At 41.6% G+C, this 13,514-nt stretch overlaps 1 protein-coding gene across 1 annotated transcript in view; it reads left to right on the forward strand.

The window, feature by feature from the left end:
* Positions 1–5,305: 5,305 nt before the first annotated feature.
* The window catches only part of fgf14 (fibroblast growth factor 14), an 87,382-nt gene continuing 79,173 nt past the window's right edge, over positions 5,306–13,514 (forward strand). The window contains exon 1 of the mRNA XM_036578912.1: positions 5,306–5,510. Within this exon, the coding sequence (XP_036434805.1) occupies positions 5,318–5,510 (193 nt within the window). The 5' untranslated portion in view covers positions 5,306–5,317. The remainder of the gene's footprint in view (positions 5,511–13,514) is intronic.

Genomic DNA, 13,514 nt, shown 5'->3' on the forward strand with positions numbered 1-13,514 from the left:
GTATTCTTTGTACCATTTCGTGTGATAATTCTCTGTGAGGGAGACATTTTAGAGACATTAAATGCCTCAGATGTCTGGTTCCCATCACCAACACTATGAAGAATTCTGACTCGGCAAGTTTCTCTAGAATAAAGCATTTCACATCAAACCTCTCTGAAGGACTTTGTTTACATCATAAAATTTAATTCTGCAGAAATTTTGAAAAATCAGTGGAGTTCCCCTTTGAAAGTGAAGGTGCCATAGGAGTGATGTCATAGAAAAAGAACACTACAAAGAGTTTGTTGTAGTGTGTAAACATTACTGTTCAAAAACAGCAAAAGCAGCTTGTTTTGTTTTTTTTGTCATGAAACCCAACATATTTACATACATTCACCTCTTCAGCCTACAGCATCTTAGCTCCGCCCACTCACACTAAAGTTATAAGGAGCCCGAACTGCTTTTTGAATATAATTTAAAGGTACAGTAACGAAAACAATCTTCTTTAAGTTTTGGGTGAAACACGTAGAGTATTAAAACAGCCGGGTGTCATTTTTTTACACCATACATGATCTATGACTTCAACAGTATGTTCCACCTAGACAGGGCACATTAAATTGTCTCTCGAATCCTTTAAAGGGGAACTCCACCGACTTTTCCAAAATTCTACTTAATGAAAGGGTTGAGATGTAAACAAAGCCGTTCGGAGTGGTTTGGTTACCTGTAGAGTGAGCTCTCTGCCTCACTCTGACTCTGAGCCCGTTCCTCTGTGAGCTGCGCTCTGATACGCTGAATGAAGAGCCATTGGTGAGCTGACAGTGTCCGCTGCTGGTAGGAACGCAAACTGCAGTGCTGCGCGCGCCTAAAATCATCAAAATAATCACTGAGCATTAAGCAGAAAGCACGCTCGTGCCCTCTTTAGCCTGTTTAGCCCGTCAGTCACCCGTGCGCGAGGGAGAGAGGAGAGTTGGGGGCAGTGCCAGTGCAGGTTGGCTGACAGAGCAGCGCGTGAATGCAGTCAGCGCGTCGCGTCCTGGAACAGGAGAAGCTGCTGTTTTCAGGGTTTTGGCCTCAGAGCTGATCGCTGTAACCGGAGCTTCAGGATTAGCTGCGCTTAGAAGGATCTTCAAGGTGTTTCTCTGTTCTTAAGCAGATAAAACTTACCTGACCTGACACTGAGACGCCTCATCACACGTGCACAAACACACGCAGGCGGGTGTCTCTTTTAGACCATATAAGGTGATCTGTATGACTTTAACAACATGTTCCAACTAAACAGGGCACAAAGTTGTTTCTCGACCGCTTTAAAGGAGAACTCCACCGATTTTTCAAAAATTCTACATTATTTGTATGTAGTGATGGAAAAGTCGTTCAGAGTGGTTTGGTGTGAAATGCTCAGTTCTAGAGAAACTTACAGAGTCAGAATTTTTCACAGTGGTGCTGATAGGAACCAGACGTCCACCTTTAAAAGCTCCCTTCACAGAAAGCTATTAGATGAGATGGTTAGATGTACGCTGCCTGATGTCTGAGATATTGTTTTATGATCATTTTGGCTTAAAATGTATTTGAATCCATTTATCTGAATCCATTCATGGTGGAGGGGTACGCACAGGGTGTTGTTAAGCAAAATAGTCCCCAAAGAAAACTTCATGTCTATTTTACCATTACCAACATTACACAAAAAGTCAGTAGACGTGCAGGTTCACTGGTGGTTTTGGGTAGTAAATAAAATGGCTGTATCTGTGTTGTAGACATCCTATCACCACCACTGTGAAAGAACCTGAGTCTGTAAGTTTCTCTACAGATGAACCACCTCACACCAAACCACTCTGAATGACTCTGTTTATAGCAAAGGGACTGAATTGTTAAGAAATTTTGAAAAATTGGTGCAATTCCCCTTTAAGAAGACCACGACACGCGACAGAAGCGAACGATGCGAGGAAAAAGCGGGGCTCGCGAGTCCCCAAAGCTTAAGCGGATATTTCATTACTGCGACAAACAGCAGATGGCTCTCTTGAGTTTTTATTTCTCCGCCTGTGATTGGCTTTCTCCGCTGATATTGATCAGAATGAGAGAATAAGGGGTCGTTATCAGGGGGGCTCGATATTAACTCTGTTCTTCCGCTCTTGTCTCGCGTTCATTAGCTCGGCGTTTAACTAACGTGCCTCGCGTCAGGTGTGCGCGCGCGCTGTAAACATATTGGCGGGAAAATTGTCCTGACTCTGTGTGAGCGGTGCGGCACGTTTGTAAGGCGGCGGTGGGTTTTGTGCCGCTCTCTCAAACTGTGTGTGTGTGTGTGTGTGTGTGTGTGTGTGAAGGGCGGGTGGGGTGCTGAGAGTAATTCTCCAGTCTCTGTCAGACGAGCGGAGCTGCTGCTGCTTCACCCTAAAGCTTGCCCTCTTAAAGGGGAATTCCACCAATTTTCCAAAATTTCTGAATAATTCAGTCCTTGAGATTAAAACAGAGCCATTCAGAGTGATTTAATGTGAAGCGGTTCATTTGTAGAGAAACTTACAGATTCAGATTTCTTTACAGTGGTGCTGATAGGAACCAGCACCATGTCTACAACACAAATATAGCCATTTTATTTACTATCCAAAACCACCAGTGAATGTACATGTGTCTTCTGTGTTTCTATGTGTAAAGTTGTTGATGGCAAAATAGTGGAAAATCTGAAAAAATAGTTTTTTTGGGGGGGGACTGTTTTGCCTCACAACACCCTGCATGTACAAAAAAATATCACAAAACTAACATTAAATAGTGTCTCAGGAATCAGAGATCATTTCATATAAAAACTTTCTGAGAGGGAGCTTTTTGGACGTCTGGTTCCCATCACCACCACTATGAACAGTTCTGGTCCAATAAGCATTTCACACCAAACCACTATGAATGACTTTGTTTACATCTCAACCATTTAATTATGCAGACTTTTTATTTGAAAAATTGATGGCGTTCCCCTTCAAGTCCAGTGATCAAACACAACTGCTGCCTGGCAGAATTTCATAGGTAGCAGCACATGATGAGCTGGAGTTGATGAGCTCGAGCTCTTCTAAAAGTGATCCACATAAAGAGATTTCTTTTTTTTTTTTTGCTTCATCCATAATTGAATTGTTCAATTAGATGTTGCACATCAAAGTCTCCTGTGCTGAGCTCTTTCTCAGGGCTCATTTCCGTGCAGCTGCTGGTAGGGGTTAATTAAACACTGTGGGTGCTGAAGGGGAATGCCAGCAGTTTTTCAGAATTTCCACAGAGTGGTTTAATGTGAGAGAAACTTACAGACTCATTTCTTTATGGTGATGGTGATGGGAACCAGGGATATCAATGTCTACAACACAAATATAGCCATTGTATTTACTATCCATATGTAATGTTGATAATGCTAAACAAGTGGCAAATCTAGAAAACAAAAACAAAACAAATCAAACAAAAAAACTTTCCATACATAGATTAAAAAAGATACATTCTAGGCCAAATGCATGTCTTTAAACTTTAGTAAACAACATGTCAGTCATTCATGACCATTTCGTGTAAACTCCTCAGACGTCTGGTTCCTGTCACCAACACTGTGAACATTTCTGACTTGCTGACTTTCTCCAGAACGGAGCATTTCACATCTAACCTTTTGAATTATTTTGTTTACATCGTATTGATTGAGTTAATGCAGTCATTTTAAAAAGCGCTGGAGTTTCCCTTGAATATAACAGCGTATGTGTCAGTACAGCGCTGCGAGTGTTATTAGAGGTACCCAGTGACTGTCCTGTTTCTGAAAATGACCTAAAAGCGCGCTAGTTTTGAAAAATGAAAATGCAGCTTTAAAACAGTGAAAAGCTCGAATGAGCCGAATCGGTCTGATAAACAATAATCGTCTCTTATTGACTGTTTTGAGGGATCATGCTTCTGCTTAGATACGAACAGCTGTGCAAGTGTTGAATCTCATTATCAGCTCACAGCAAACAGCCTGCTGGAAAAAAGCAGAGCCCACTTCCTTTAAGCCCCCCCTCCCTTCTTTTTCCCTTTTCTCTCGCTCTCTCTCTCCTTTCAAACGATCGCAGAGGAGGAGTTAGTCGTTGAGACTTGTTGATGCCGGAGATGAATTGATCTGTGGGCTTGAGACGGAGAAGCTCGTGCCTTTTTACCCCAACCACCCACCCACACCCACTCAGTACCCCCCCCAACAACACCTCTAAGCGCGCGAGTTACAGATGCAAACTAGTGCTCGCGCTTAGAGGTGAAAGCGAAACGCCCTCGATCGAGCGTTTATCTTGTTTTTTTGCCTGGTTTGGACAGACAGTGAAGCAGCGTTTCGGCTCTGTTTGAGTTCATCTATGTGTTTATTAACACGAGGCGGGCGGCGTTTTCTTGCACTCCCGCTCGGTCAGTGTTGCTTACACCCCCCCAGCCCCCCCCTCTCTCCCGCCCCCCACTCTGACATGCGTGCGCTGGCGAATGCAAAGGGGAGGAAAATAATGCAGGTCGTGGCTGAAACTCCGGCCGAGTCAAATCATGAACGCTTCCGGAGGGTCGTCTGAAGAGACGCGAGGAGAGGGAGAAGTGTCTGGACACCCAGAGGAAGAGAGCGCGATCGCTCCGTTCAAACTTATCTCGGCGATCACCGCTCATCGCCATTCATCATCATCAACGCCGAGCGCCGGACGCGCTCAGGGGCGAGCGAAGGGCTTTTTCTTATGAGAGGAGCGCGCTGCCGCTGAACTTGGCGTGAAATATGTAAAAGAGAGAGGGACGTGGCAGACGTGGCGAAGCTCCACCTGAGCGAAGGTGGACGTTTTTTTCTCTTTTTCTTCGAGAAGAAGAGAAGCGCGGTGGACGTTCTGTCGCTGTCCGCGGTGCTGAAGCCTCCAGCGCGTCGCTGTCCGCGGTTCTGAAACAACAAGCGGCGAACGGAAAAAGGGAGAAAGTTCCGGATACATCAGAGACCACACACACGGACGCGGCTGAAGCCGGCGGACAGAGTGACTGAACTACCGCTGCTGTTAATCCTGTAAGGGATTTGCCGACACGCAGGTATGACAAGTCAACCGTTTCAGTTACAGGGCAGATGTTTTGGGAAGCACAGCAGGACAGCATGAATCTCTAAACCTCTCCAGCCGTTCAATTATGTCCATCCAGTGTCTTACACCATCACTTGTAATCTCTGGACGCTGTTCTTGAACACCGTCAAGTTGAGACATAGCCGACAGAGCGAGGGCAGAGCGGACGGACATAAATATGGGACAGTGACCAAGGGTGAAGGAGGTTGTCGTCTGTGCTTGGCGGCGTGCAGAGTTAAAACAGTTCGGCTCCTTTTTCTTTTTCTTTTTTTTTGTGGGGGGCTTTTGGAGACATGGCAGCCGCAATTGCCAGCGGTTTGATCCGGCAAAAGAGGCAGGCACGGGAGCAGCATTTAGACAGACCCTCCACGAACAGGAGGAGGAAAAGCCCCAACAAGAACAAAGGTCTTTGCAACGGCAACCTTGTCGACATCTTCTCCAAAGTGCGAATCTTCGGCCTCAGGAAGAGGAGGCTACGGAGACAAGGTGCGAGAAGTTCACTAGCCACCAAATGGAAAAGTGCTGTGTATATGTGTGTATGTGTGGTGTGTGTCTGTGTGTCATATATATACACATATATGTGTGTATATATATGTGTGTATACATACCTGTATCTATATATTTATATCTATCTATCTATTTATCTACATAAATATCTACCTTCCTATATATATATATATATATATATATATATATATATATATATTAGGACATATAGGTCCTAATATAACACTATAGGTGATACTTCAACACTAAAGATTTTGCTTTTTTTATGACGAAACCTTGCTTTTCTGTTTATGGTGTCATGTGTGGAAGGAAAGGGCACTCACAGGCTCATAGTTTCAGGCTGAAACAGAGAACTGGGCTGCGTCTGCTGTGTCTGAAATTTAATGTAACTGACAGTGTACAGAGAAGTTCCTCGTGATGTTTCCGACAGCATGCAGAACTGTCACAGTGTCTTGGCAGAAGCGGTTTGAAGAGTATTAAGCTCATGCGTTCAAGTGCATACTCATCAGTAGCCTGTCGACCGAAATTTACTCCCACACAACCTAAAATGTCAATATTGCGTCTGGGAGGCTCGCCTCTCCATGTAGGCCGCACGTATTCTTCTCCAGACAATGCGTGCGTTAGGCCTGTGAAAGGTTTCTGTCGCCATTCAAATGTGTAGATTTGGCCTTAAGCAACCGCTTTTACATTTTGTGTTATTCCTGTGTCCGTGTGAGTCGTTAATGATGAATCAGTGGTCTCTGGAGTGCGAGCTGAGCAGCAGGTGTGCTACTTGTTGCTGTGAAGATCTCAGAGTGAGAGTGAGCTGACAGCTTTTAGTAAAATGGCAACATTAGTGAAAATGTCAAGAAATGACGTGGCGTTTTTGCACAGTTTTTGTACGTTAGTGTCAAGTCAAGCTTTTTTGTTATTCTTCTCAAGGCAGCACATCCTGTAGGTGTAGCCTGTTTTACTGATGAGGATGAATGTGGGCAAAGTGTAGGATCACCAACCTTCAGATACAGTTTAGTATTATCAACATTTCCTTTTAGCTCACTCTAATTTCCTTTCTTTGTTGAGGCTTGTTAGGTTTCATTATTGGTTTTAATTTGACAGCCTTCCATATATAGAACAAGAAACTACTCACTAATCAGAAACACATTCACTAAACTACTACTAGTTTTTGGCATTTGGCAATTAAATGGGCAAGTAATTTCAAAATAATTGATGTCAAATTGTGAAAACGTGATTATTACAGTGCAGTGCAGTAATATTAAAGAGCTGATATGACGGATGTAAAACTGTAATGTACATGTTCAAATTTTCTTTGTTTTTTTAAATAAATGAGTTTGATGTAGTATGTAAACTTGCGTAAACTTTCCGCATATGAAAATTAAGCCTGTTCTGAATTCATTGTTTTTGTGATGTCACAAAAACCAATTCATTTACATACATCCACCTATTCTTTTTACATAAGTTTACCTCCACCCATTCGCAATGAAGTTATAGAGTCTCTGCCTAGACCGTTTTTGGAATGAAGCGACAAAAAAAAAGCACACGTTTTTGAAAAATAGGTTAAATGTATGTAAATAAATCATGCATCATACTGTAGTCTGTTTACAGAAATAGATACATTCACAAAAAACAAACGATCACCATTTTATTTCACAGGCATTTACATTTATTTTAATGGATGTTACTGTTATTATTATGGTAAAATACTGTATGTCAGAATAACTAGTTGTATTTGTTGAATTTCAGTAAAATGCAGTAGTTCTAAGAGATTAAATGACTGTAATTTTACAGATTTTTACCATTATTGAGAAAACATACTTTTACCGTTAATTAACGGGTTTTGTCTGGCACTCCTGCTGCTGGACTTTTGACCTTTTTTTTACAGTGTAAGACCACTAAACACAGAGGTCATTTACATATATCAAAGGCACAGTGATAAAAACAACCTGTTAAATTGTAAGGGATAAAGAGAGGTTGGAAAATGGTGATGTAAATATGAAGTATGACTATTTTTGGTACTGCACATTTCGTAAGTGAATTTCAGAGAAATGAAATGAATGACTTACCATAAAATAACATTAGTAACAGTAATGTGGAAAGCATGTGTGCGCATATATGTTCGCACATAGGTGCTTATTTCATTGGAATTACATGTGAGCTAGTTTTTGTCTATGTTATATAGGTTGGATAAGCATTTGCATGATTAAAAGATTAAAGGCAGTCAGGCTGGGCAATAGATGGTTAATAAAACTGTAATAGAGGCCACAGGTTAGTGTGTGGTATATCTCAGTGTCTGTCACAGATGTCTGAAGTGGAATCGCACCCAAATAAATAGTGAGTAAAGGATGCAGTTGTTGCCAGGAGATTGTGCGAGTGATGAATTATCCCTGGAACGTCTCGGCTTCCTCGCACCTGTGACGGCCATTTTATTACAGCTGGCCAGCACCTCATGGCCGCCCCATGCGCTCTGAATTTTGGCTTGCAGCATGTCGAGAAGCTGCACCATTAAGCCAAACCAAGCCCCTTTCACCTCTTAAGGAACTCAGGAGAAGCCCCCGCAAGGAACCACCACCGAAATGGCTGATTTGTCTTGGTTTTGCGGCTGACGGCAGGTCTGGCGCACAGCTGGGGAGAGAGGCTCTTCTGAGTCTTGCTGCGTCCTTTCCTACATTATTTGTGATGGAGGACCCTCTGGGAGTTACCTCATTAATTTCCCATTGCTGTGAGATTTGGAAAATCTTTAGTGAGCGTTTTTCTGAGCTCAGCCGTGAGGGCTCACTGGGGGCTGCTTAGAGGGAGCCGGTCTTTTCTCTCCTCTTCTCTCTCTCTGAGTCTCTTGCTCTGTGTGTCTCTGCCTCACATGTAGTCCGTGCACTAAGGAAGACGAATGGTTTGTTTGGTGGAGCTTAATTCAATTGCTGCCACAGGAAGGACATTTCCAGCAAATAAACCTGAGCGCGGCCACCCATCATAAGAGGCTCTAAGACGCCGCTGCCGTCTTCATTTTCGGCCTGAATGCGGCCAGGAAATGGGAGTCCCCCTGGAGTGTGGACAAAGCGTGTGGAGACGGTGGAGAGAGCTATATTGCCTTGAGCGTATACAACTCGGTCTGAATGCCAATGTCAAGATACCGAGACACAAACATGACATTACGTTTCTGCAGGAATTGTCAGGAGAAAGCATCAGGAACTTTTTGGGCCAGTTTTTCAGACCCTGATTAGACCTTAGCCTAGACTAAAAGGAAATTCCAGGGGTGATTTATCATTGGCACTGCAGTTTGGTCCAAGACTACACCCTTAAGCAGAGAGATTGTTTACAAGTTTGTTAGTTTTATATATTGTTTCTTTCATAACAAAGTCTCGCATCCAGAAAAGTAACTTTACAGGAGGAGGAAAAAACATTCTTAACTTTTAATGTAAGTTAATGTAACACAATTTAATTTTAAATAATTTTGGACCATTTCTACTGTTCTGTTCTTCATGTAATTTTGACACACTGTAAACAGCAGCTGGAATTTCCAAAATATGAAAAAAAAAATACAAAATGGAGGCACAAGGTCTCATTCTAACTGCATTTAAATTTGAGAGGAATTAAGTATTTAGCAGGTTTGTGTTTATTATACAGTATTATTTTGAATTACAGTCAGTGTATGGTATTACTTATAATTATTCATAATATTATTATGTAAGAATATATTTGATGCTATATAAAACCCCTTTAAAGGGGTTTTTAAGGAACCAGATACAACAGGTTTTCTATCGAAGGGAAGAACCATTTAATCCTGCAAAGAACTACAATGAGGGGAAACAAGAATTCAGAGTCTTTTTTTTGTTATTTAATGTACTTCCAGTGCATATTTCCACTTCAGGTTCACTTACATAATGTTAACTTTGTATGTGTAAATATGAAAAAAAGGATGTATTCATAAGCATAAACAAAGATATGTTTGATTTTGACCAGTTCCTTTTGGCAACTGTCTTCAGGGTCATTCTGATGGTGATCACAATCCTTCATAAATTTCAGTGCAATTGAAGTCAGTAGATTGTCTAGGCCTTGCAAGCACGTTCACCTTCCTTTTTAAAAACAAGTCTTGAGTAATTATGGCTGTATGTTTGGAGTTGTTGTCTGTTGAAACACCTATTTTCTCGCCTTTCTTGGCTGATGAGATTACGTTCTCCACTGTGTTCCGGTACATCACTCCATTCATGTTTCCTTTAATGACTAATGCCTCGGTCCAGTTTGCAGAAAAGCCCCATATCATGATGATTTGTGTGGGGTATATATATGAGTGGAGATGATCGCAGTGCAGCTCATTGCTAATTGTTCTCTGTCTAACTGTTGTTCCTGCTGATTTCAGGTTGTCCTGCAGCTCTTTCAAAGGGACTGCTGGCTTTCCTCTTAACTTCTTTCTCATTAGTGTGAGAGCATGTTGTGACACCTTGCGTGGTACATCTGCCTGAGGACGATCAGTTTTGGTTCCACTTGCAAAATATCAAACTAGTTGTACTGACAGGGGTGTTTAAGGTCTTTTCAAGGTCACTGTAGCTTTTTCATTTCCTTTCCATGAGAAATGTTGTCTCTGAGCACTTTAGTACACTGCTTCACCTTCTTGCTACTTGTTGCATGATATCTTCTCAACAAATGACAACATGTTTTAGAATTAATGTCACCAGGTGACATCATTTTACAACATTAATATCTAAACATTTATTTTTTTTGTGTAACCTTCACATATATGTGTTTTAATGTAGTGTCTGAATACTCGGTTTGGTTTTTTCAAAGTCAGCTTTATTATCATTTCTTCTCGTCACAGATGTGTTAAGAGAGGACTGAAATCTAGTTTCTCCAGGACACGGTGCTACACTTAGCCTAGAACAGCAACAGACAACAGAAACTGTTCAGGAGTCTGAATTTGGCCCAGTGGTGGACTGGGCGGTCTTCAATACCCTCTGCAGTGCTTTTCTGTCTGAGACGGAACAGTTTCCATACCAGTCAGTGATGCTACAGGTCAGGAGGCTCTTAATGATGCTTTTATAGAAGCTGTTGAGGTTAGGTGTTCACAGGCCAGCACTTTTCAGTCTCCTCAGGAAGCAGAGGCACTGTTGTTCCTTCTTCACTGAGGAAGTGTTCAAGGACCAGGAAAGATTGAATTTGAAGCTGTGAACTGTCTGCAGGGGTGTAAGGCGTCTTTGTCCTTCTGAAGTCTACAGTCATGTCTCTTGTCTTGGTTCCATTCAGAGAGAGACTGTTGTCCTTGCATCAGAACTTCAGCTGCCTCACAGCCCTGGAGGGCTCCAATGTTAGTAAAATGGGAACCTTTTAAATTGTTCTATATAGCATCAAAAAAGGTTCCTCTATTGTGTGTTAAATTAAAAAGGAAGTAACTTTGTTGCCTTAAAATTTTGACTTCATTATGCTTCAAATAATAAGTTAACAGAATGTAAAACATATTATTGTTCGGTTAACTTACCATTAGAAGTTAAATGAACTCAAAATTTTAAGGCAACCAAGTTACTTGCTATTTGAAGTTAAGGTTTATTCCGTGGCCTTCCACCCAATGACTGCTGGGATAGGCTCCAGCTTCCCCCGCGACCCAGAAGGAGAAGCAGGTTAGAAGATGTGTGTGTGTGTGTGTTTATTCCCTGTCTGGAAAACTAGATCTGTGTGTCCAGCTACACGCTTAAAAATACAGTTCTTTGCATGATGACATAGAAGAACCACTTTTGGTTCCCTAAAAAACTTTCAACTGATGGTTCTTTAGAGGACCATTTTTGTAAATGACATGCTTGAAGAACATTTACAAGGCTTAAAGAACCACATAATGTAAAGGTTTTAGGAAGAACCCTCAAATTGGAATGGAACCTCTACATTATATGAAGGTTCTTTAAATCTCTAAAGGGTTCCTCATACTCACAAATCTGAAAATGGTCATCAAAAGTGGTTCTTTTATTGGACTGCTCAAAGTGGCACCATTTAAGACTGTAATTTGGGTCTAAAACAAGCGTTTCTCAGTGCTCCAGTGACTGTCTGGACTCCGCAGTCTCAATAGCAATATTTGCCGAATCAATTTGCTAAAAATAGCGTGCAAAGCTGTATCTGCACTTAGAGAGTGTCAGTGTGGGCCTGGCCCCTCCTCTACACACTGATTTGGAAGAGCTCCCACTATAAACATCACACACAGAATGGGACTTTGCATCATATTGTCTTAATTCACTCCCTCAACTCCCAAACCATAGTCTGATTCCAGGCAGGTACTTGTCTAGTCCACTCCGTTATAAAGATATATAATCTTCCCCTATAGCAGAGTTCCCCAAAAATGCATTATTTCTTTCCTGGTGTTAGATTGTAGCAATATCTGCCACTAACAAGGACGCACCACCTCTATAACCCACCCCCAAATTCCTCTAGCTCACGCTCTTTTGACATCTGGACTGCAACTGACAACACAAGCAAAACAAGCTAGCTAACGCTGTAGTTAGTTTAATGGAACTGTTTTTCCTTTGCAAGAGGTAATGTTATGTTTTTACCATATGTATATTCTAAATTGGAGTTTTTGGGGGACATTTCAGCTGTGCTAATTTACGTTACCTCCATGGGCTACTAACAGGCTTGTTGTCTGTTGGACAATGTTGAAGAGTGCACCCCCTACTTTGAGCTATGGATTGGTTTAGAAGTTTTGAATTATTTTGTTCTCATCTTAATAATAACTCTATGTTCCCACCCACACTTAGCCCAAATTTTCTCACAGTTGTCCTTATCCCATCCTGTCCATTGTAAAACCCTACAGCATCCATTTTTTCTGGCTTCAGACTGAACACTGATCTGCCAGATGGCCATGTGGGTGTTTAGTTGTTTATGATTGGTCTAATTCTTCTACAGGCAGCTCACAAGCTCCATGTTATTTGGTAAAAATTGCCTGTTTAAAACTTGTAGGCTATAATTAAAAAAGCAGCTCTTGCGATTTGAAAAGTGCACTCTTTCAAATCACGCTTTCAGTTAAAAAAGTCATTTAAGGCCATGGTAGTTGCAGTAATTGGGAATTTGTCTCACATTCCCCACACTGAAAACTTGAAGAAAAGGAATTGTAGAAGTCTACAGCAAGTTCTCCAGCCATTAGTCAACCATGAGGGGAATTTTTAAAAAAAAATTAAACGTTGAAGCAAAGTTATTTAGAGTGGTTCAACGTGAGATAGCACTTTAGAGGAACTCACCAACTCTAATTTCTTTACAGTGATAGTGTTGATTGGAACCAGACATCTAAAACCACAAATATAGCCATTTTACTCTTTTTACTCTCCAAAACCATCAGTACACGTCTCCTGAGTTTTCATATGTAATGTCGATAATAGTAAAATGGTTGCAAATATGAAAAAAATAAGTGTATTTGGGGACTATTTGGCCTTATAATGCCACGTGTGTGCCTGTCCACTATTTTAAGTCACAAACTTAATGTCTCAGCATCAGGCAGCATATTCATACCCATTTCATATAATAACTTTCTGTGACGGTGCTTTTGAATGTGGATGTCTGGTTCCTATCACCACTGCTGTGAACAGTTCAGATTTGGCAAGTTTCTCTAGAACATAGCATTTCACATCAAACCACTCTGAATGACGTTGTTTACAGCTTAATGATTTAATAATGCAGAAATGTTGAAAAATCTGTGGAATTCCCTATTAACTCAGCTCAGCTTTAGATGCTGTGTCCGTAGCTCACGACTTTCCTTTCCTTACACTGTAATTGACATGGATCTGAAGGCAGGCAGTGGGCCGTGCTGTATGCTAATGCCTTCGAGAGCCCCCGGAACACGCTAGCAAACGGCTTCAGACATGAAAGGCCTCTGCAGGCCAGTGTAACCGAGCACAGCTTTCATTTATTTAACATCTCTTTTGTGCACCCATTCACTTCTGCTCTGCAGATTAAAGGAGGGATATTCCTTTGATTGCTTCTCAGCACTGTACCGTGGTACACTTTGTACCTGTTTTTTTT

The sequence above is a fragment of the Colossoma macropomum genome, unplaced genomic scaffold (genome assembly GCF_904425465.1).
Source record: "Colossoma macropomum unplaced genomic scaffold, Colossoma_macropomum, whole genome shotgun sequence".
Taxonomy (NCBI): domain Eukaryota; kingdom Metazoa; phylum Chordata; class Actinopteri; order Characiformes; family Serrasalmidae; genus Colossoma; species Colossoma macropomum.